Genomic DNA, 25,409 nt, shown 5'->3' on the forward strand with positions numbered 1-25,409 from the left:
ATGACAACTATGTTTCTTCACTGGAGGTTCTGACCAGAGATGAACTAACATTGTCTGGCATAACTGGAAGATTGTTGGAAGAGTCCAGAAGAAGGCAGGAAAGAGAACAATTAAGAGAGAAACAACCACAAGAAAAACTGTCTTCATCTGTTTATATTGTTAGAAAATGTTTTTCTTGTGGGGCTAAGGGTCATATAGCCAAATACTGCAATAAGGGTAAGAAAATGCCTACTCATATCCAAAGAAGGTCTAAAAATGACGTTACTCTAGCTATATCAGCTCTAGCTCCTGGAAACAATGATTTATGGGTAGTTGATAGTGGAGCATCCCAATCAATTACTAGGAGAAAAGAAAGGTTTGTGAAACTGAATAATAGCAAACAATACATAACATTAGCAAATGGGTGGAAAATGAAAGTGGCTGGTGAAGGTATTGCACATTGTCCATTTATTAATGAGCAGTTGCCAATGTTATATATACCGAAACTAAAATACAACTTATTATCTGTTAAAGCCTTAGCACAAGCTGGATTTATAATAACCTACCTTTAATAATAAGGTAGTTTATCTTACATTAGTAATTGGTCTAAACCTGATATTTCCTATCGTGTTAACCAATTAGCTAGATATAATGCAGAACCAACTGAGAGGCATTGGCAAGCTGCAAAACAGATACTGAGATATCTGAAGCTAACAATGCATTATGCCTTATATCTAGAACCTAACTGTGATCTTACACTGACTGCAAATGCTGATGCTAGTTTTGCTACTGATTTAGCTACGAGAAAATCTACATCAGGTATTGCAATAATGTTAGGAAATACATTAATTGTGTGGAAATCTATCAGACAAAAGCACATAAGTTTGTTGACAATGGAAGCTGAATTTTCCTGTTTGTCTTTATTGTGCACAGAATTAATTTACTATAGACAATTATGTTAGATATAGGTTTAAGTGTACCTAATCCATTTGTTGTGTTTGAAGATAATCAAGCTGCTATTAAAATGGCAACGAATTTAGCTGTTAAAACAAGATCTAAATATACTGACATTAAATAGAATAGAATAGAATAGAATAGAATAGAATAGAATAGAATAGAATAGAATAGAATAGAATAGAATAGAATAGAATAGAATAGAATTTTTTATTGGCCAAGTGTGATTGGACACACAAGGAATTTGTCTTGGTGCATATCCTCTCAGTGTACATAAAAGAAAAGATACCTTCATCAAGGTACAACATTTACAACACAAATGATGGTCAATATATCAATATAAATCATAAGGATTGCCAGCAACAAAGTTACAGTCATACAGTCATAAGTGGAAAGAGATTGGTCATGGGAACGATGAGAAGATTAATAGTAGTGCAGATTTAGTAAATAGTTTGACAGCGTTGAGGGAATTATTTGTTTAGCAGAGTGATGGCCTTCGGGAAAAAACTGTTCTTGTGTCTAGTTGTTCTGGTGTGCAGTGCTCTATAGCGTCGTTTTGAGGGTAGGAGTTGAAACAGTTTATGTCCTGGATGTGAGGAATCTGTAAATATTTTCACGGCCCTCTTCTTGATTCGTGCAGTATACAGGTCCTCAATGGAAGGCAGGTTGGTAGCAATTATTTATATACCTAAATGTAAGGCAATGTATACAGGATAATATGATACAACTGAAGTATTGTATGTCAGAAAATAATATTGCTGATAATTTTACAAAACCGCAGGGTGCGATCAGACATAAAACATGTTGTGAGAGTTATGGGCTGAGATTATAAACCATTATATATTGACCTGTCCAAAGGGGAGTATGTCAGGAAATTGTTATTTGCCTAACTAGTTGGCCAGGCAATATATAAACTAACTATGTATGTTTGTAGAAAGGCATGATATTGCTTTAAGGCTGTGCTGCATCATGCAAGCATCCTGATTGGTTGAGCTCTGTAGCCAATGTATAAAAGGACTATTAAATTATAGCTTGTTTGGGGAATCTACAGAGATGCTTCAGCACTGTAACCTGATGACATGCTGCAACTGTATAAGTGAGCTTTATGATCGTTGCTTGATCATGGCTAGTTACTGATTCCTCAAGATACTGACTGTTGTGAATTGAACTGAACTGAAAGAAGACCTTGTTTGTTTTACAAGTCTACATTGGTAAGAAGACTGACTGACTGACTTTATATGTGTATGACCTGGAATTGTTTTTGGACTATGACTTTGCCTTTTCCCTAAAAGTAAAGGAATATCAAACCCCAGTTTGTCTGCAAGTGAGTGTTATTGTATACATCCAGTCTCAGTCATTTTCATGAGTAGATTCAATAGATGTTGTGGCTCAACAGTCCACAACCTTGGTTGTGAACTCAGATTACCCGTAACAGTGGACATGCTCACCAAGATGGCACACTTCATCCCGTGCCGCGGACTGCCCACAGCCACCAAAATGACCCGTCTCTTCCTGCAGCACATCTTCCGCCTCCACGGTCTGCCCAACAGGGTGGTTTCGGACCGCGGAGTTCAGTTCACAGCTCGCTTCTGGAAGAGCCTGATGGCCGCGTTGGAGGTGCAGGTGTGTCTGTCGTCATCACACCATCCGGAGACCGACGGGGGTACAGAGAAGGTCATCGGTATCCTGGAACAGTATCTCCGTTGCTTCATCAACCAGCAGCAGGACAACTGAGCCGATTACCTGTCCCTGGAGGAGTTTGCCTTTAACAACTCCCAGCACACCTCCACCCAGATGACCCCATTCTTTGCCAACGTGGGGTACCATCCGCAGCTCTTCCCTCTGGCACCACTGGATTCTCCTGTACCCGAAACGCAGACCTTCCTGACGGAATTGCATGCAGTCCAACAGTTGGTACGTCGGCAGCTGGATCGGGCGAAGGAGGACTACAAATGGTCCGCCAACCGCTCCCGATGGGCAACGCCCCCGCTGGCAGTTGGAGACCAGGTGTGGCTCTCCACCAAACACCTCCCGTCCGACTGCCCAGTAAAGAAGTTGGACCACCGATTCATCGGCCCGTTTCCCGTCGAGGTGGACATCAACCTAGTAGCCTACCGGCTGACCCTGCCACAATCCATGCGGATCCACCCCGTCTTTCACCGGTCCCTTCTGGTCCCTGAGGCCACACCGAGTCCCCTTCGGTGCCCAACGGCGCCCGTCACCATCACTGAGGACGGGTCGGAGGAATACGAAGTCCACAGCATATGAGAATCCCGCTGGCTGAAGGGTCGTTTCCAATATTTGATCGCGTGGAAGGGATACGGGACTGATTTCTCCTGGGTAGATGCCTCTGACGTTCATGCCCCTGAGCTGGTGCAGGCCTTCCATGAGCCGAACCCAGCCCAACTGCATCCCGACCGTCAGCCCCGGGGGAAGGGCCTTGCAGTGAGGATAATGTTGTGACCCAGGTTCCCAGACTCGGACTCCTGGAGGAGGAGGATTCAGAGAGTGAGGAGGAGAGGCTGGCAAGGCCTGATTGCCCCAGGCCTTCTTCTGATTTGGCAATGCCCCAAGAACAATCTTGGCTCGATGTGAGACTGCGCAGACATGACTGGTGCGCGCAGCAGAGGAGAGTTTGGGACAGGGTCAGGGAATGATGAGTCACGGAGCAACACCCACGGGATATAAAGCAGGAGGCGGAGCTTCCTGGCTTTTTGTGTTGGACAAAGCAGTGAATTTGCGCGAGCAAACTGTTTCATGATGGAAGAATCTGTTCGTGAGTGACTCATGCTTTACCTATAATTTTCTGGTTATCTCCAGGGATTTTGGCAGGCGCATGGGGAGATGTGGCCAGAACATCTCTGTGCCAGAAGGAATCCAGTCAAGTGTAAATAAACTTGGAGAAGGCCTTCGACTGACTTTTTGTTGGGAGTGGTGGAAGGGGGAAACAGAACACACGCCCACAGAACCGGTAGTAACAAATTTTACATTTCACCACTGGTCTAAACATACTCCTTAGCTCTTGCCTGCTTTTTAAGTAGACTATTTAAATATTGTCTGATCCCCGATTTGTTCTTCCCGTGGTCATTACTCTTCCCTCAAGTAGTCCTCGACTTACGACCATAATTTAGCCCAATATCTCTGTTGCTTAGTGAGAAATTTGTTAAATGAGTTTTACCCTATTTTACAACCTTTCTTGTCACAACTGGTAAGTGGATCACTGCAATTGTTAAGTTAATAACAGGGTTGCTAAGTGAATCTGGCTTCCCCATTGCCTTTGCTTGTCAGAAGGTCACAAAAGTGGTCACATGACATCTGGAACACTGCAAGTGAACAGTGCAAGCATCAAGGCCCAAGGGCTGGATACAGCTCACGGGATGCTTAGATCTGGCCTGCGGGGCTGCCTTGGAAACAGCGACGGACTGGCCCACAGTGCCTCGGCAAGCAAAAATAGACCTCACCCTCACAGGTGCCCCCAATATGAGTGACGTCGAGCTGCCAAAGCCCACCTGACACCCATGTAACCCACCCCTCAAAGTCAAACATAGCCCTGATGTGGCTCTTAAGGAAATCGAGTTGCTCTAACATCAGATTAAACAACAAGCTTCCATCTTTATTCGGTATCTAAACTGGGCTTTTTGTCTTTTCTCTTGCGAACTGCAGTAGGATCATAGGATCATCCCTGGGGAGATTCCAGCAGAAATCGGAAAGCATGGACAGACTCCGTTTTCCTCGGTATCTTTTCTCCATGCCTGCGATATTCTGGTGGAATCTCTCCCCATGCTCCTCACTCACTGCCCCACAGATCAAAGGGAAACAGTCTAAATGCGAGCGTAAGAAGTGAATTTTCAGTGACATGTTTGTACCAAGGGCTTTATAGGACTTAAGCAAATTTTCCATGTGGGTTTCATAATCGTCTGCCTTGCTGTTCTCAAAGCGAAGGTAAATTTATACACTGCCATGAGGTACCATTTTCATTGTTCTACTGTACTTTGTCGAGAAGTTACGAGGCATCATGATCCTGAGACACCTCCCTCCCTTGTAGGTAAATATTCTCTGCTGCGCATAAATCTTCATTGTGAAACATCTTGAGAACTTTAGCCACCCAGCACTTTATCACCTGTTTTCTCATTCATCTAATCAAAATATGTGAGAATTAACACATTTTATCTCAGAGGCTGATAATTTCCCAAAATTTGTAGACCAGTGTTAATTGATTGCCATCAAGCCAATTTTGACTCCTAGTTACCACATAGATAGATTTGCCCTATGACGATATCTATCTCCAACTTGTTCTTTCAAGTCTCTCAGCAGTGCCCCCATTGCTTTAACTGAGACCCTCCACCTTCCTGCTGGACTTCCTCTTCTTCTCTTTCCTTACACCTTTCCCAACATTAAAGGTAAAGGTTCCCCTCGCACATATATGCTAGTCGTTGCCAACTCTAGGGGGCGGTGCTCATCTCCGTTTCAAAGCCGAAGAGCCAGCGCTGTCCAAAGACGTATCCGTGGTCATGTAGCCGGCATGACTCAAACGCCAAAGAAGCACAGAACGCTGTTACCTTCCCACCGAGGTGGTCCCTATTTTTTCTACTTGCATTTTTACATGCTTTCGAAACTGCTAGGTTGGCAGAAGCTGGGACAAGTAACAGGAGCTCACCCCGTTACATGGCAGCACTAGGGATTCGAACCGCTGAGTTGCCGACCTTTCGATCGACAAGCTCAACGTCCTAGCCCCTGAGCCACCGCGTCATTCCCAACATTAGAGTGTCTTTATTTCTTTTTCATTAGACCTTCTGAATGCTCTTCTGAATTTTCTCCCATTGCTTCAATTATTCTCACCTTGATATAGCAGTCCTTGACAGCAAAGAAGTAGGTTTAAAATAGGTCTACAAAGATATCCCAGCTGTGGAAACTCGATGTATCCTTACCTTGCCTTCATATTCTTTACACAGATTTTCATCAGTATTACACTGGAAAGGTATGCTTTTGGTCTCCTGGCAGAGGCTCAGTTTCACCAGGCCAGGCACTGGTTTCGCATAGGTGTACCTGAAGTCAGAACCCCCAATGTGGACAAAAACACAGAAAGGGAGATGGTTTGCATACAGAAAGAAGATCAAAGGGACCTGCAGGATCCAAAGGAAGCCATGTGGGGTTTTTTTTTTACAGGATCCAGTCTGAGTTAGTTACCTGGACCAGAGATTTAGAACTCCACTCCTCTGCTCACAACAGAATAGCTTATGTTACTAGGATCAAAATTTTGGGATTGAAAAACCTAGAACTACGACGCCTACGATCTGACCTAATTGTAGTACACAAAATTGTCTGCTACAACGTCCTACCTGTCAATTACTACTTCAGCTTCAATGGCCTCTGGTGGCTCAGCAGACTAAGTCTGTCTGTTATTAACACAGCTGTTTGCAATTACCGCAAGTTCAAGTCCCACCAGGCCCAAGGTTGACTCAGCCTTCCATCCTTTATAAGGTAGGTAAAATGAGGACCCAGATTATTGGGGGCAATAAAGTTGACTTTGTATATAATATACAAATGGATGAAGACTATTGCTTAACACAATGTAAGCCACCCTGAGTCTTCGGAGAAGGGCGGGATATAAATTCAAAAAAAACCCCGCAATAATAAACGATACAAACTCAAGGTAAACCGCTCCAAACTCAATTGCAGAAAATGTGACTTCAGTAACAGAGTGGTCAACGCTTGGAATACTCTATCTGACTCTATTGTTACATCCTCTAACCCCCACAGCTTCAACCTTAAACTGTCTACTATGGACCTCACCACATTCCTAAGAGGTCCGTAAAGGGAGCGTGCATAAGCGCACCATCATGCCTACCGTCCCTGTCCTACTGTCACCATTTATTTGTACTCATTCCTAGTTCATGTTCATGTTTATACTTATACCGGTTATCTAGTACATATTCAATAAATTAAATAAAAATAGAACAGAAGCAGATTTTCCATCCTCCCTTTCTTCTGCTATTATGGCCTGTCGGCTGCCAGCATAGCTAGCAGCAGAGTCAGACGAGGAGGAGGCTGAGGGAGGACCTGGGCCAGCTTCGAAGCTTTTGGAAGGCTTTGATAAGGAAACAGCATCAGAGGCAGAGGCAGGGCTTCCCATCATCCCCCAGGTGGAGAGGCAGCTGTCTTCAGGGCCTGAGCTGAGTGAGGAGGAGGAACAGATGGGGCCCATCCCAGATGCCCGTATGCGTAAGGGAAGAGAGGAGAGGAGAGGAGAGCAAAGGAAAGCAATAGGCTTGCTCTCAGGGAAAAAGAGACTAGCCAGCCCCTCACTGGCTGGGAAATGAATAAGAGGGTTTGGGAGTGACCTGTTGTCATAGACAACCGGTTTGTTTTCTAGTACACAACAAACAATTGAGATTCCTTGGCCAGAACCCGGTCTGTTGGGACTGATTACGTTTGTTTTTTGTTACTGTTCCTGCCCTGTTTTGAAAAGGGTTTTGTTTTACTCACGAGTAAGCAGATTATCATTACTTGCAAAGGCTGGGTCAGAACACACACCAGGAAAATCTTGTGCCTTCTGCTCACAATGGGAAAAGGAGAGTAGATGAGCATCACATACCTGCCACACGCACTGACTTTTATTTCCTTGGTCTCAACCGTGATGAGCTTCGGGGCCTTCACCGAAACCTCAAATTTAGGCAGAACTGGAAAGAGGGAAAGGAACGAAAGAAAATTATGAGATGAACCTTGTGGAAGCACAAACTGCCCAGTTCCCTCTGTGACCTCCCTTGAGGGCTAAGGAGATGGGAGAAAATGGCCAGACAGTTGAGGTCTGAAAGGAAAAGTAAATTGTAAATCTAAGTAAGACAAATTAAACCTTGCATTAAGAAAGCAGTAAACATGATGCTAGAATGAATTTAACAATTGTATTTGGACAACCTTCTAAAATGTTTGGCTTCAATGTTAGGTAATTTGTCCTTGTTTTGGTCGCTCATGAATTAGCTCATGTCGCTAATTCAACCCATTGAATTAGTTTCACAGGTTAATGGGTTAATTTAGCTGAGTAACCAGATCAATGTGAAATTTGTTGGAGAAAGTAAATCTTAGAATTAAACTGAATAAACAGAATTATAAGGTCTCTGGGCTGCTAAATCCCTCATTCCAAAATATTTGATTGTTTGTTTGTTTACTTACTGGTATTTATCCACCCATTCATTCCCTCCTTCTTTCTTTCTTTTCTTCCCCCTCCCTCCTTCCTTTCCTCCCTCCTTCCTTTCTTCCTCCTGCCTTTCCTTCCTTCCTTCCTTCCTTCCCTCCCTCCTTCTTTTCTTTCTTCCCGCTCCCTCCCTTCCTTCCTTCCTTCCTTCCTTCCTTCCTTCCTTCCTTCCATTTCCATCCTGCTTTTTCCATCCTTATATTCTAAATATAAATATTATAGGAGTAATGATTTTTTTTTAAATCTACCAGCTCAACAGGAAGAGGCATTTAAATCTTCAAACTTCAGTGTGCAGATTAAGCTGCTACAACTTCATTGGGACAAATAAACCTTAATTCAACAAGACAGAATAATCTGGAAAGGAAGGAAGGAAGGAAGGAAGGAAGGAAGGAAGGAAGGAAGGAAGGAAGGAAGGAAGGAAGGAAGTTAGGTAGGTTGGAGGGATGGAAGAGGAAGGAAGGAAGGAAGGAAGGAAGGATGGTTGGAGCGATGGAAGAGGAAGGAAGGAAGGTAGGTTGGAGGGATAGAAGAGGAAGAGAGGAAGGAAGGAAAGAGGGGGGATGAAGGAGGGAGGGAGGAAAGGAAGCAAGAAGGGAGGGGGAAGAAATAAAAGAAGGGCAAACTGAATCTCTCCTTCTTACCAGGATGGATGGTTGGAGGAATGGAAGAGAGGGAGAAGGGAGGAAAGAAAGGGGCAAACTGGATCTCTCCTTCTTACCATATTCTTCCGCATCAAAGCTGTATTCTGCAACTTTTGTGGAGTCTTCCTCTACCACCACTTTGTAGGTGCCCAAGAGGGGATCAGAAGACAGAGAATAGGAAAGCTGGCTTATGCCTAACGGAACCTCCACATCTCTCCTCTGGAACACCCGGTTTCTTTGGGGATCCTGGAAAGAACAAGATAACAAGTTCCAAAGGTTGACTGTAAACCAGAATTGTTCTAGAATTAGTGGTTCATGACCCGGACAATGTAGTCCTACAATCCTGTTCTCCCAGCGCTACTAGCAGTGTATTTGGATATGACAGCCTTCCAGAAGCCCACATATGTCTTGGGATTAAACTCTCAGAATCTGTACCCAGCAAGAACAATTGCTGTGCTGGCTGGAAATTTGGAGACTTGTACTCCCTAATTTTCTGAAGGACCCAAGTTGGAGATGGTGGCTGTAAGTCTTAGATCAGTGATGGTGCAGTGGTTAGAATACAATACGGCAGGCTACTTCTGCTGACTGCCAGCTGACTGCAATTTGGCAGTTTAAACCTCACCAGGCTCAAGGTTGACTCAGTCTTTCATCCTGCAGAGGACCCAGATAGTTGGGGGCAAGTGGCTGGTTAGCAAGGGCAGTAAAGCACGGTGAAGTGGTATATAAATCTAAATGCTATTGCTAAGTGGATCACAAGCTTCCTAACAAACAGGAAGCAGCAGGTGAAGCTAAGCAAGATCACATCAAATACCTGTACAATTAGCACAGGGCCCCCCCAAGGCTGTGTGCTCTCCCCATTTCTCTTCTCTCTGTATACCAATGACTGCATCTCCAATGATCCATCTGTTAAGCTACTGAAGTTCGCAGATGACACAACAGTGATTGGTCTCATTCGAGACAATGACGAATCCGCATATAGACGAGAGGTCAAACGACTAGCCTTGTGGTGCAACCAAAACAATCTGGAACTGAACACACTCAAAACCGTAGAAATGGTGGTAGACTTTAGGAGAAACCCTTCCATACTTCCACCTCTCACAATACTTGACAACACAGTATCAACAGTAGAAACCTTCAAATTTCTGGGTTCTATCATATCGCAAGATCTCAAATGGACAGCTAACATCAAAAACATCATTAAAAAAGGACAACAAAGAATGTTCTTTCTGCGCCAACTCAGTAAGCTCAAACTGCCCAAGGAGCTGCTGATCCAATTCTACAGAGGAATTATTGAGTCTGTCATTTGCACCTCTATAACTGTCTGGTTCGGTTCTGCAACCCAACAAGAAAAACACAGACTTCAGAGGATAATTAGAACTGCAGAAAAAATAATTGCTACCAACCTGCCTTCCATTGAGGACCTGTATACTGCACGAATCAAGAAGAGGGCCGTGAAAATATTTGCAGATCCCTCACATCCTGGACATAAACTGTTTCAACTCCTACCCACAAAACGACGCTATAGAGCACTGCACACCAGAACAACTAGACACAAGAACAGTTTTTTCCCGAAAGCCATCACTCTGCTAAACAAATAATTCCCTCAACACTGTCAGACTATCTACTGAATCTGCACTACTATTAATCGTCTCATAGTTCCCATCACCAATCACTTTCCACTTATGACTGTATGACTATAACTTGTTGCTGGCAATCCTTATGATTTATATTGATATATTGACCATCAATTGTGTTGTAAATGTTGTACCTTGATGAAAGTATTTTTTCTTTTATGTACACTGAGAGCATATGCACCAAGACAAATTCCTTGTGTGTCCAATCACACTTGGCCAATAAAATTCTATTCTATTCTATTCTATTCTATTCTATTCTATTCTATTCTATTCTATTAGCAAGACAGTCTAGCATTAGACAAAGGGATGTTTGAGTTCAGATTGTACAAGCTAAGGGAGGCTGGGATATAGTTCTTTGAACACTTTAACAACTTTAGAGCAACTAATTTAAGAAAGAAAGGAGCGAAACAAAACAAGCCTCTCAGTTGGTTGCCAGATCAGCACTGCATTACTCCAGAGGACCACTAGATGGAAGGAATGTGTTCACTCAGTAGCTCACCATTCTTTTGCCATCTAGTGGACACCTGGAGGAATTGCAGCCCAGAAATGGTAGCACTAAACCTATAAACTACTTATTTATTTTATTTATTTATTTTTGTCACAACATCATATAAAAAGGATTATATAGTATATAATACTATAGTATATAATACTTTATGCAGGAAATTGATTCATGTCTTTAGTTGACTTCCTTGATTGATGCTACTGTTTCTGTGATCAAATGCAAGGAGAGGGCTTCCATTCAGCCCAATTCCTAGGAAAGAAGATAGGAATGGACCTGCCAAAGACAAAATATCCTAACAGCATTAATTTTGCTACTTTGTGGGACTGTGTGAAATAGCCCCATTCTTAACGAAGTGAAACAGGACTCGATATTAGCTACTTTAAAAATCTCTCTCCTTCGCCACCAAGAGATCTTGTGTCATTTTCTAGGCAACAATCTGGAAATGGTTGGTCATTTTGATTTCCCAAGAGCCTGTAGCCCTCAGATTTCCTGGTGGCCTCCCATCCAGAGATCAATGAGGTCCCATCAGCCATGGAGCTGGCACTTTCGGCACTTACCTCGATGTACACAACTGGAAACTGTGGAGACAAAAAAAAGCACAGGAAAAAATCAGAGACGCCAAGGAATGAAAATGAGGATAGAGAAAAAGACTAAGTAGATAAAAAAGGACATAATAATAATAATAATAATAATAATAATAATAATAATAATAATAATAATAATAATAATAATAAAAATAACAACAACAACAACAACAACAACAACAACAGAGTTGGAAGGGATTTTGGAGGCCTTCTAGTCCAATTCTCTGCCCAGGCAGGAAACCCTACACCATCTCAGACAGATGGTTATCCAACATTGTGTTAAAAATTTCCAGTGTTGGGGCATTCACAACTTGTGCAGGCAAGTCGTTCCACTTATTAATTGTTCTAACTTTCAGGAAATTTCTCCTTAGTTCTAAGTTGCTTCTCTCCTTGATTAGTTTCCACCCATTGCTTCTTGTTCTACCCTCAGGTGCTTTGGAGAATAGTTTGATTCCCTCTTCTTTGTGGCAGCCCCTGAGATATTGGAACTGCTATCATGTCTCCCCTAGTCCTTCTTTTCATTAAACTAGACATACCGAGCTCCTGCAACCATTCTTCATATGTTTTAGCCTCCAGTCCCCTCATCATCTGCTCTTGGGAGATTCTTTTATGCTGCATTATGGTTTTGATATGTATTTATTTGTATCTTGCCTTACCTCAAGGGACTGCTCTTAGAATTCCCACACACACACCCATAACAACCACCCTGTGAGGTTCGTTGGTTGACAGTGCCCAGCCACAAGGTCACCCAGCCAGTTTTCATGACTAAGAGTAGATTTAAGCTCAGCTCTAATCCAAAGCCTTCAATTACTCCATGAGTCTTGACTAATTTTCACCCAGGGGTATCTCCACACACACACACTAGGTTCAATGTTATAGGTGAGGAGGGAGCGCATGAATTGAATGTTTTCGCACAGAGATGCCATCACCTCTGTCTGTCTTAGTACACCAAAAACATTACCTTCTTCTTCCTGAGACGTAAATCTTTATCCATGGAGACGATGCGAAACCGAACTGCAAAAGGGAAGAGGGAGAATATGTGGGGAAAGTAGCCACCGAATATAGAAATATTAAAATATAGAAGGGATCTTGGAGATCCTTTACTGCAGTTTAGTGCTTTCTCATACTTGAGAATTTGAAGACGTGTGGATTTCTGCTCCCAGAATTCCCCGGCCAGGGATGGGGTCTTTCCAGAAGATTCCGTGCTGGCTGTTGAATTCTGGGAACTGAAGTCTAAACATCGTCAGTTGTTACAGTTGAAAAACACTAATCTGACCCCTGCCCAGGGCAGTAATACACTGTTGCAGCATTCCTGGTAGGTGGCCATCCAGCTTTTCTTTAAATCCTTCCATTATATTATTATTATTATTATTATTATTATTATTATTATTATTATTATTATTATTATTATTATTATTATTATTATTATTATTATTATTATTATTATTATTATTATTATTATTATTATTATTATTTAATTTTTATACCGCCCTTCTCCCGAAGGACTCAGGGCAGTTCACAGCCAAATAAAAACAACAGTAAATAAATACAATACAAATAAAATCAACAATTAAAAAACTTATTCAATTTGGCCCCGATTTAAAAATACGTTTAAAAACCGTAAAACCCATTAAAATTTAAAAAACCAATAAAAAATTCTAAAAATTCTATGCCAGTCCTGCGCGGAAGAATAGATACGTCTTCAGCTCGCGGCGGAAGGTCCGAAGGTCAGGAAGTTGTCGAAGTCCTGGGGGAAGTTCGTTCCAGAGGGTGGGAGCCCCCACAGAGAAGGCCCTTCCCCTGGGGGCCGCCAGCCGACATTGCTTGGCTGACGGCACCCTGAGGAGTCCCTCCCTGTGAGAGCGCACGGGTCAGTGGGAGGCAAACCTTCCTCCTGAGTAGTCAAGTCCATCCAGCTCCATTAAGACATTTTCCTGATGCGCAATCATAATGTACCTTTCCGACGTTTAGATCATTGTTTCATGTCTCCTAGAAGACATGAATAGTCTTCCCCTGACTATGACATTACCCATGCAAACATGCTAACCTCACTGCTAACATGGGCTACCTCTTGCCCATATCCTCTCATCTTCCTGGGTGACCTAAATCTACCTCTCATAAACTGGATAACTAGAAAGACCCCCAAAATTGAGCAGCTAAGAGATACATGATGACCGCCGTCAGACCTCCACATAGTCTTCTCCACTCCAAGGTAAACAGCATACCCACTGTCTCCAATCTTTTATCATAGATATTTTTATCCTCCTTCACTTTGGTTGCCCTCCTCTGGAGACCCTCTGGTTTGTCTGTTTTCCTTGATGAAATGCAGGGTCCAGCCAACCAGAGAAGAACAATGAGGATTCCTGACGTTGAAGAAGTCACGTGATTATGCCTCTCCCGGCTCTACTCCACTCAGTAGATGGTATTGGAAAATGATTACGGATCATCTTCAGGTTACGTACAGGTAGTCCTCAACTTACGAGCACAATTGTGCCTAAAATTTACGTTGTTCAATGAGACATTTGTTAAGTGACATTTGCCCCATTTTACAACCTTTCTTGCCTCGGCTGTTAAGTGAACCCCTGCAGTTGATCAGTTAGTAACCTGGTTGTTCAGTGATTCTGACTCTTCCCCATTGACTTCGTTCATCAGAAAGTCCCAAAAAAGTGTTCACATCACTTTGGGACACTGCAGCCGTCATAAATATGAGTCAGTTATCCAGCATCTAAATTCTGATCATAAGATTATGGGGAGGCTACAAAAGTTGTAACTGTGAAAAATGGTCATAAGTCAGTTTTTTCACTATTGTTTTAACTTCGAACGGTGACTAAATGAACGGTTGTAAGGCAAGAACTACCTGTAGTTTGCACACACCAAGATCAGAGCAAGCAAACAGACTCTTTCCACCGCTCAATTCACCTTTTTTCACCTCAATTCCCGGTTGGATTATTGCAATGCTCTCTACATGGGGCTGCCCTTGAAGTGCACCCGGAGGCTGCAGTTAGTCCAGAATGCAGCTGCGCGGGTAATAGTGGGAGCAACTCGTTGCTCCCATGTAACACCAATCCTGCGCGGCTTGCACTGGCTTCCTGTAGTCTTTCGGGTGCGCTTTAAGATCTTGGTCACAATCTTCAAAGCACTCCATGGCTTAGGACCCGGATACTTACGGGACCGCCTGCTGTTACCTTATGCCTCCCACCGACCCGTACGCTCACACAGAGAGGGTCTTCTCAGGGTGCCGTCCGCCAAACAATGTCGGCTGGCGGCCCCCAGGGGTAGGGCCTTCTCTGTTGGAGCTCCTATGCTCTGGAACGAACTTCCCCCTGGTTTACGTCAAGTGCCTGATCTTCGGACCTTTCGCCGTGAGCTGAAAACACACTTATTTATTCAAGCGGGACTGGCCTAATATTTTTAAATTTTAACTGGGGTTTTATCATCATTTTAGGGTTTGGAATTTTAAATTTTAAATTTTTAATACTGGCCATTTTTTTTTCTAATTTGCTCGGTTTTAAATTGTTGTTTTAATTGTATATTTTTTTATATTTTTTATCCTTTGGCTGTGCACCGCCCTGAGTCCCTCGGGAGAAGGGCGGTATAAAAATTTAATAAAACTAAACTAAACTAAACTAAAACCTAGCAAAAATGTCCTTTGAGGTTTATTCATTAAACATCAGCAAAGCTGAAAAACAGTTGACTGGCCAAATTGGAAGATGCCACAGGAAAATTGGGGACACGTGAACAACGTATAAGAACGAACTTTATTTCCATTTCTCTTGCTATACATCAAAAGGCATAGCACCTTCTCAAATAGTTTATGAGGGACTGTAAGAATTGTATTGTATTAATGTATTTGTTTATATGGGGAACGGGAGTTAAGGTTTCAAAGGGGAGAGGAGAGATTATGGATTATGGTTTATTGCAGGGGTGAAATCCAGCAGGTTCTGGAGAACTGGTAGCGGAAATTTTGAGCGGTTTGGAGAACCAGCAAATACCATCTCTGGTTGGCCCCAGAGTGGGGTGGGAATGGAGATTTTGCAGGATCCTTCCCCTGCCACGCCACCAAGCCATGCCTACCAAGCCACACCACGCCCACCATGCCACACCACGCCCACCAAGCCACGCCCACAGAACCAGTAGTAAAAGAAATTGGATTTCACCACTGGTTTACTGGTATAATTTAGCTTATGATTGTTAGATGCAGTACCCTTTATTTTGCTCTGGGAAGTCTCGGGGGGGAGGAGGGAGGGGAGGGGGAAAGGGAGAGGGAGGAGGGTGGGGGAGATGGGGGGAATTAATTTTTATATATATATATATATATTTATATCCCGCCCTTCTCCGAAGACTCAGGGCGGCTTACAGTGTGTAAGGCAATAGTCTCATTCTATTTGTATATTTACAAAGTCAACTTATTGCCTCCCCAACAATCTGGGTCCTCATTTTACCTACCTTATAAAGGATGGAAGGCTGAGTCAACCTTGGACCTGGTGGGACTAGAACCTGCAGTAATTGCAGGCAGCTGTGTTTTAATAACAGGCTTCTTACAGCCTGAGCCACACCGCGGCTGGTAAAAAAAATTTGTAAAACTTTTTCAAGTAAAAAAAAAAAAAGGCAGAGCACCTTCCAAAGCCACTCAAAGCAATATGAGTCATTCCCAAAGGTCCAGGGTATGTTTGATGATGTTAAAGGTGATTGTTCTTCTTTTTATTATTAATGTTTTAAATCAGGGGTGTCGAATTCGATTTCATTGAGGGCCGCACCAGGGTTGTGTTTGACTTTGGGGGGGAGCCTGGGGGGGGGTCGTGGCCAGGGGGCGCACGGCCAGCTTGATGTTACTCGTATTGAGGGTGCCTGTAGTGGCCTGAGCGCTCTGCCAGCAAAAATGGAGTTTGGGAGGGATGCATGCAGGCCAGTCCTTCACTCTTTCCAGGGTGGCCCCGGTGGCCAGATCTAAGTACCCCATGGGGCGAATCCGGCCCGCAGGCTTTTTTAATTTATTTATTTATTTATTTAAATTTTTATACCGCCCTTCTCCGAGGACTCAGGGCGGTGTACAGCATAAATAAAACAAAGATATCAAAAGATTTTAAAATACAATATTCAATTAAAGATCTCATTCAATAAGCTGCATGATTAAAATTGTTAAATAAAAAGTAATAAATAAGTTAAAACCCCTTTAAAAACGCTCCTAAAAACCCTCAATGTTAAAATTAATCATTAGGCCAGCCGCGCTTGATGAAAGAAAAAGGTTTTGAGCTCGCGCTTAAAGGTCCGAAGATCAGGAAGAAGACGAAGTCCCCAAGGTAGATCATTCCATAGGGCCGGAGCCCCCACAGAGAACGCTCTTCCTCTGGGGGCTGCCAGCCGACATTGGTTGGCCGACGGCACCCTAAGGAGGCCCTCCCCATGAGAGCGCACTGGTTGATGGGAGGTAATTGACGGCAGCAGGCGGTCCCGTAGATATCCCGGTTAGTTTTAGTTTGACACTCCTGTTTTAAATGATACAGCTCCTTTCAAAACCAATTTTCCCAAGGAGATGGTATTAATCTTATTAGATATTCATCATTTCCATTTGCTATTAACATATTGTGGGTAACTGAGCAGGGTGTCCATGCTTGCTCTGATCTGGGCATAGGGTCTGACATGGTGGAGGTGGGGTGGGTGTGAACTAAACTGAAAATGCCCACAATCATTTTCCAACATTTTCTGCCACAATAGCGAATATCTGTAGTTTGAGTACAGATTCGTTCTCTTGAGCTCGTGGGTTGGTTTCCGAACGTTTCGTTATACGAGACTAGGTAACATCTTCAGCCAAGTTTAGGGGATGTCAGTGTCAATGTTCTTGCGTTTCTAAGGGCTTCAGGTGTGGAAGAGTCAAGTGAGGGTCTTGTGATGGGTCAGGTGATAGGTTAGGTGAGAGTAATCAGTGACTCACCAACACCAAACGCACCTGTCTGATTGGAGCAACACAAAAATCATCGGCCTACCACCCACCATGTGTTCTGTCCTCCCTCGCCTCCATCCGAATGATGGCTTAATTAGCCGTCACTATCAGCTCTGGCAGCAGAATAGCCAGCGTCTGCCAAGAGCCTCCGTTATCTTCCATGATGCTGGTGAGTCACCTAGAAACAAACTTCAGTTCTTAATCAGTGGATTTGCCTGTTACAAAGAGACACAGCAGCTCTCACTGCCTTTTATATCCTGTGGGGTGTGGCTCCATGACTCAGCACTTCCTAGGCCTGCCCCACCCTTGCTTCTGTTGTTCCCTCCTCTCCTGCCTACGAAACCAAGCCTGATTGCCGTCAGCTGGGTCTGCAGGCGTGGCCGGGGGGGGGAAGAGTCAGGGGATGGAGGCCTCGTTATCTCTTCCACCTGGCCTGTTTCTGGCTCCTGGAGCTGAGCCAGGCAAGCCGGTGCTCCCGAGGTAAGTCCTGATGGCCCTTTCCCCTCACTGTCCAAGTCACTTTCTGGCAGCAGGCCCGGCTCAGGGAGTGCAGACACAACACCATGCTTGTGAGTTCATCGAAGCCTGGCACCCCACAAGCAATTCCATCAACAGACACATTGACCTACAACCAGCCTACGAACCCCTCAGAATCCAAATCAACCTGACAGCCAACCAGAGACAGCACTGACTCTCATCCAACACACACAAGCCACCCCTTCCAGTAGTCCACCTCCCAATGACCCTGACCTGATGTAACCTCCCCATCACAAGATCCATCACAAGACCCTCACCTGATGTAACCCACACTTGATCCATCACAAGACCCTCCTTTGATACACTTGCACCTGAAGCCCTTAGAAACACGAGAACACTGACGTCCCCTAAACTGGCTGAAAATGTTACCTAGCCGGGTAATGAAATGTTCAAAAACCAACCCACAAGTTCGGAGAATGAACCTTCACCCTCGTTTTCTGCTACTTTTTGTGGCAACAAGTAGGCTGCATTGAATATATTGAATATATATGAAGAACGGTTGCAGGAACTGGGTATGTCTAGTTTAACAAAAAGAAGGACTAGGGGAGACATGATAGCTGTGTTCCAATATCTCAGGAGTTGTCACAAAGAAGAGGGAGTCGGGCTGTTCACCAAAGCACCTGAGGGTAGAACAAGAAGCAATGGGTGGAAACTGGTCAAAGAAAGAAGCAACTTAGAACTAAGGAGAAATTTCCTGACAGTTAGAACAATTAATAAGTGGAACGACTTGCCTTCAGAAGTTGTGAATGCTCCAACACTGGAAATTTTTAAGAAAATGTTGGATAACCATCTGACTGAGATGGTGTAGGGTTTCCTGCCTGGGCAGGGGGTTGGACTAGAAGGCCTCCAAGGTCCCTTCCAACTCTGATGTTATGTTATGTTATGTTATGAATATTGTAAAGCTCTTCTGTACTCAATGCATTGATACATAATTATTCTTCCCCACCAGCTTTGGAGAAATCAGCTCACGTTGAGGCTCCCATGGAAGGATTTCACCCTGGGGACAGTTGACAGATTAGCAATAGATCCCACTCCCTCCCCTTCCCATCTTTTTAGCTAGGTCGATTTTTTTTTATCATGTTATATTTATATCATTAAGTTTTATACAGTTTTAACTTTTAATATTGTAAACCGACCAGAGTTATGATGTAAAATAGGCAGCTAATAAAGTTTACAATAATTAAATTTAAAAAAAAACCACCCAGCTTCAGGTTATGCTCACACGGAGGTGAGAGAAGAAACGGAATGAATACAGGAAGTCTTCAACGTAACCACCATTAATTTAGTGATGGTTTTTATTATTATTATTATTATTTATTGAATTTTTATACCGCCCTTCTCCCGAAGGACTCAGGGCGGTGTACAGCCGGAGATAAAATACAAAATTAAAACAAATTAAACAAATTAAATTAAACCGCCCTTCTCCCGAAGGACTCAGGGCGGTGTACAGCCGGAGATAAAATACAAAATTAAAACAAATTAAACAAATTAAAACATAGCAAAATTACAAAACGGCTAATGATTAAAATTAAATTTAAAATATTTAAGAATATTAATAAAACCCCAATTTAAAATCAAATTATTATGCCAGTCCTGCTTGAATAAATAAGTATGTTTTTAGCTCACGACGGAAGGTCCGAAGATCAGGCACTTGACGTAGGCCAGGGGGGAGTTCATTCCAGAGCGTCGATGCTCCCACAGAGAAGGCCCTACCCCTGGGGGCCGCCAGCCGACACTGTTTGGCGGACGGCACCCTGAGGAGACCCTCTCTATGAGGCGTGCAGGTCGGTGGGAGGCATAGGGTAACAGCAGGCGGTCTCGTAAGTACCCGGGTCCTAAGCCATGGAGCGCTTTAAAGGTGGTAACCAAAATCTTGAAGCGCACCCGAAAGACCACAGGAAGCCAGTGCAGACTACGGAGCAGTGGTGTTACGTGGGAGCCACGAGCGGCTCCCATTACTACTCGCGCAGCCGCATTCTGGACTAACTGCAGCCTCCAGGTGCACCTCAAGGGCAGCCCCATGTAGAGAGCATTGCAGTAATCCAACCTAGACGTAACCAGAGCGTGAGTGACTGTGCATAAGGCATCCCGGTCAAGGAAGGGACGCAACTGGCGGACCAAGCGGACTTGGTAAAAAGCCCTCCTGGAGACGGCCGCCAGATGTTCATCAAAGGACAGCCGTCCATCCAGGAGGACGCCCAAGTTGCGAACCACCTCCTTTGGGGCCACTAACTCGCCCCCAACAGTCAGCTGCGGATGCCGGCGTACCGGGGTGCCGGCATCCACACTGTAACACTGTTTGGTGTTACAATGGCGCTGAAAAGAATGGCTTACACTTATCCTCACAGTTCTGACCATCACTGACACTTCACAATCAAAATTTGGACACTTGGCAATCAGCGTGCATTTATAATAGTTACAAGCATCTGGGAATCACGGGATCCCTATTTGCAGCCTTCCCAGCTGGCTTCCGACAACAGGATCAAGAGAAGAAGTCAGATTCACTTCACAATGGTAGCATTCACTTCACAAATGCAGTGATTCGCTTAACAACCGGGGGGGAAGAAAGGTCGTAAAAGTCGGGCCTGACTCGCTTACCGATCGCCTGGCTTAGCAATGGAAATTCTAAAATTTGTAAAAGAAAACCTGTAAAAATTGTAACGATAAAGTTTTGACAGGGTTAGAAAAGCAATCATTTCGGGAGATGGAGTTGCCCTTTACCTTCTTGTCCCGCTCTGTAGATTGGTTTGTCTGTCTGGATGAAAACCAGATGCTTTGGTTTCTCAATTTGCACATATTTGCGAACCAGGAAACTGTGGGAAAGGAATTTTACTTGCAACTCGAGAATGACTTTTGATGGGGGAGAAATATTGCTCTGCCTGGGAATCTGCAGGATGAAAAGAAATAAAACCAAATGGTTTGAGAGGTAGCATTATCATGATCTTCTATTGCTTTGTGTTTGCATTATGTTGAATGCAACAACCTAAGGGGGAGAGGGTGGGAGGGAGGGAGAGAGACAGAGAGACTTACCTGGAAAGGAACACACTGAAATCCATCTTCCTCTTTTACCGTCACTTGAGTCAGGATCAAATCCTGGATCTCGGATTCCAACGAGAGAGTCAAGTTGACTGTTTCGTTCAGATTGCTTATCTGGATGCAGAAGTTCTCAGTGGTCTCCATGTAGATTGTGCTGGGTACCACCGCCACATATCGCCTTGAAAAGAGGGGCAGGGGCTCTGATTAGGAAATACGCAGAGCAAATACAAGAAGGTTTCCTGAGATTTGGGCATTTGTTGGTGGTGGTAGATCTGTGTCAAAAGGTTGAATCATGGCCACTGGACCAATCTTTGTTAATCTGAAGCGTTTCGCGGGTCATCCAAGCAAATTCATCAGTCAGAGCAAAATCAGTTAGGAAGAGTTATTTCGAAGTTCAAAGAAATATAAAACAGGGTCTTATTTTCAAGTAAACATGGTACATAACACACATATATACATTCCATACACACACACACACATAATTTGTATATAGCTTGCATATATGTAGTCCTATTGGGATGCGGTGGCTCAGGGGCTAGGACGTTGAGCTTGTCGATTGAAAGGTCGGCAGCTCAGCGGTTCGAATCCCTAGTGCTGCCGTGTAACGGGGTGAGCTCCCATTACTTGTCCCAGCTTCTGCCAATCTAGCAGTTTCGAAAGCACGTAAAAATGCAAGTAGAAAAAATAGGGACCACCTTTGGTGGGAAGGTAACAGCGTTCTGTGTGCCTTTGGCATTGAGTCATGTCGGCCACATGACCAAGGAGACGTCTTTGGACAGCGCTGGCTCTTCAGCTTTGAAACGGAGATGAGCACCACCCCCTAGAGTCAGGAACGACTAGCATGTTTTTTATTTATTTATTTATTTACATTTATATCCCGCCCTTCTCCGAAGTCTCAGGGCGGCTTACAGTGTGTAAGGCAATAGTCTCATTCTATTTGTATATATTTACAAAGTCAACTTATTGCCCCCCCCCAACAATCTGGTTCCTCATTTTACCTACCTTATAAAGGATGGAAGGCTGAGTCAACCTTGGACCTGGTGGGACTAGAACCTGCAGTAATTGCAGGCTGCTGTGTTTTAATAACAGGCTATCTTACAGCCTGAGCCACCACGGCCCTATGTATGTGCGAGGGGAACCTTTACCATTTATATGTAGTCCTTTTTTATTTTTATTTTTTAACAAAAAAACAAGACATAACAAACACTAACATAAAACGTATACTCCTCCTTTACATCAGCTTCATTTTGGTATTTCTCTATTATTTACATTTTTCCCTTCTCGTTTCCTTATATTATACTTATCTTTTTTGTCCCATTATCCCTTATTTCTGTATATATTCCATCATACTTATCATTATAACAACTCATTTTCTTTCATGCACTACCCCTTTTTTGTATGTGTATATGTGACCCTTTCTCCTTTTTCGTCATTTACCATTTCTAATTTCTATCCAATTATACAATTTATTCCATACTATATAATATTCTGTATCTTCCTTTTCTTTTATCTCCTTTGTTAATTTATCTATCTCAGCACAATCCAGGATTTTCCTTATCACTTCCTCCTCCAATGGTATATTCTCATTTTCCCAATTCTGTGCATAAGATATTCTTGTGGCTGTTAAGATTAGATACCTTATTTCTTTACTATATTTCCTATTGAGTATTCCCAGCAAAAAGGTCTCTGGTTTCCAGTCTATGTTTTGGTCAGTTATTTCTTCCAGCCATTTTCTGATTTTAGACCAAATTTTTTTTGCAGATGGACTTGTCCACCATAGATGGTAATACATTCCATATTTTTTTTTGCACTTCCAGAATATTGGGGAGCTATTCGGGTACATCTTAGTTCCACCCAAGTTTTTCTCTGAACTAAAATGAGAATGAAATGGAGGAAATTTCTCACCCCCAATCTCTCATCACAGAAAGCAGTTCCACCCACGTGCTTCTCTGAGGTAAAATGAGAATGAAATGGAGGCAGTTTCTCACTCCCAATCTCTCCTCACAGAAAGCAGTTCCACCCACGTACTTCTCTGAAGTAAAATGAAAATGAAATGGAGGAAGTTTCTCACTCCCAATCTATCCTCACGGCAGGAGTTCTACCCACGTGATCTCTGAAGTAAAATGAGAATGAAATGGAGGCAGTTTCTCACCCCCAATCTCTCCTCAAAGAAGAGCAAGCCTTGCAGGTGGGAGATGCCATCTGTAAAACATCTTCAACTGGTTTTCCTTAAATACCGCAGATATAGTCAATTTTATATTTGTTTCCCACATTTTTTCCCATTTCTCCAGTTCTATATTGTATCCAAAATTTTTGCCTATTAATCATTTTCTTTAACCCCCTCATCTTCCATTTTGTATCGCAATAGATATTTATATATTTTACTGATTAATTTTATCTCTGTTCCATGTACGATTTTATCCAATTCTTGCTGTAAAAAGTAATGATAGAAGGAGACAGGCCAGCCTGATCCAGGCCAAAGCGACCTCTTGTATAAATCAGGAAGAAAAACAAAAGGAGAGACAGTTTGAAATTAGGATTAGTTCTTGGGTCAAAATGATTAATGAAATTGTTAATTGCAACCACACTATGAAGATCACAAGACAATCCAAGAACTTGGGAGAAGTCACACTTATTGAAAAAAAATTAAACAACTACAAACCAATGACTTTCAAATGGACAAGTGACATAATTCAATCTCATCTCATCACAAGATCAAAACATAAAAATTCTCTTCCCCAAAAGATACACAAATTAAATATTAGCCAGCACTGTAATGAAGCCAAGGGCCAGATTTGGCATGTGCCAATTGGAGCGGAGTATTTTTAGCCTTGAAAAATGACCAGGTTAGATGACAGCACCTTTAAATTCCTGACTGGAATCTGAGCTTTGAGCTGAAGAAGCTTCTTGGATGAGAAGCAAAACATCTTCAAAAAAAAACACCTCAGAAAGTTCAGTTGCCTCTTGAAAGAACGCCTTTGGGAGAACCATGACCTCGATGACTGAGAAGCTGCGTAAATCTTACAGCTACATATTTTTTTAAAAAAAAGTTCTACCTCCCCCTGCCGCCCCCCCACCAACTATCCCTGGGGCATCGTTCCTCCTTAAGTTTCCTTTTGAGTCCTGGACTGAGAGATGCTTACTTTAAAAATAAAACAGCGGAATTTAAAGCCTAAATTTTTCCCAGCCGAAGAAGTCAGAAAGGGAAGTAGCCTGAAGAAATCAACTTACAGTTCAGGAGCAGCTACAGTGGTCCTGAGGACAGACAGCAGAAGGAGAAGGAAGAGGTTTTTTCCACATTGCCAGCTTTCCCCCATAATATTGAAGAGAGAAGCTGGCTGCGAAGCTGAGCTGAAAAATATGAGCTGTTCCCTCCTTGCCTCTGGTTGCTGACTGCCTCTCTGCAAACAGTCCGCACAGAAGAAGAGGTAAAACCCAGGGGACAGTTCTGATTCGCTAGAACAACTGTGGGTCCTTGCCAATGTCCAAGGCCAAAAGAGCACACCGGGGTGGAGACTGATATAACACAACTTTATTCTGCACAGAATGAGGATCCAGGGAGATTTTCTTCAAAGCCTCTGTAACCTAGTGGTTTACAGTTGGGGTTTTTTTATACTGCAAACCAGGGGTCGGTTCTATTTACCTTTACTACCAGTTCGCATTGCGTCCGCACATTTCTGCGCATGCACAGGTCATCTATGATGACGTCCGGGTCAGTGGGCGGAGCCTCCCGCCAATTTTACTACCGGTTCTTGCGAACCAGTCCAAACTAGGGGCAATGTTGTGTCTCCGTCCTCGCTCTGGACTAACGAGCTGGCCTTCAGCCAGTGGATACACGGCTCTTATCAGTCCTGGCCAGGAAAACGCAGCTGCCTGCCAAAAAGTTCAAACAGATTAAGACTTCAGCTCACTTCGACACGGTTCAGCTAATTTGCTTCCCGTAGAACTGAAAGCAGTCCCAAAACTCTTTATATATCCTTTGGGGTGACCCCGCCTCTCTAATCTTCTGAAGTGCGGCGCGATCCAGGCTTGATTGGTATGATTATCAGCTGCGTCTGTAGGCGTAGCCTGAGGAAGGGAGGAATCAGGGGATGTTGGCCTCATTACGTCCTCCGACTGACCTGGTTCTGGCTCCTGGAGCTGGGCCAAAGGAATCGGTGCTCCTGAGGTAAGCCTTACAGGCCCTTCCCCCTCACTCTCGGAGTCACTTTCGGGCCTGGGGCCAGGTTCGGAGGCTGGAGCCACAACCGGCAACCCACCACTGCTTCAAACCTCAAACCTCAAAAACCTGAATGTCAGAGTGCAGTGATGGTGAACCTTTTAGAGACTGAGTGCCCAAACTGCAAGTCTCTTTCTCTTGTGCGCGTGCAGGCACACATGCGACCCAAAGACCCGGGTGGCAAAGA

The 25,409-nt window shown here is 43.6% G+C and overlaps 1 protein-coding gene across 1 annotated transcript in view; it reads right to left on the reverse strand.

Annotated features, from left to right (window-relative positions):
* LOC131190455 (alpha-2-macroglobulin-like) overlaps window positions 1-24,369 on the reverse strand; it is a 94,146-nt gene extending 69,777 nt beyond the window's left edge. Inside the window, exons 1-8 of the mRNA XM_058167778.1 lie at window positions 24,235-24,369; window positions 20,998-21,181; window positions 20,689-20,854; window positions 12,451-12,503; window positions 11,463-11,483; window positions 8,844-9,012; window positions 7,529-7,613; window positions 5,862-5,979 (exon numbers count right to left, since the gene is read on the reverse strand). Of these exons, the coding sequence (XP_058023761.1) occupies window positions 5,862-5,979; window positions 7,529-7,613; window positions 8,844-9,012; window positions 11,463-11,483; window positions 12,451-12,503; window positions 20,689-20,854; window positions 20,998-21,181; window positions 24,235-24,320 (882 nt within the window). The 5' untranslated portion in view covers window positions 24,321-24,369. The remainder of the gene's footprint in view (window positions 1-5,861; window positions 5,980-7,528; window positions 7,614-8,843; window positions 9,013-11,462; window positions 11,484-12,450; window positions 12,504-20,688; window positions 20,855-20,997; window positions 21,182-24,234) is intronic.
* Between the last annotated feature and the right edge of the window lie 1,040 nt (window positions 24,370-25,409).

This window comes from Ahaetulla prasina, chromosome 2 (genome assembly GCF_028640845.1).
Source record: "Ahaetulla prasina isolate Xishuangbanna chromosome 2, ASM2864084v1, whole genome shotgun sequence".
Classification (NCBI taxonomy): domain Eukaryota; kingdom Metazoa; phylum Chordata; class Lepidosauria; order Squamata; family Colubridae; genus Ahaetulla; species Ahaetulla prasina.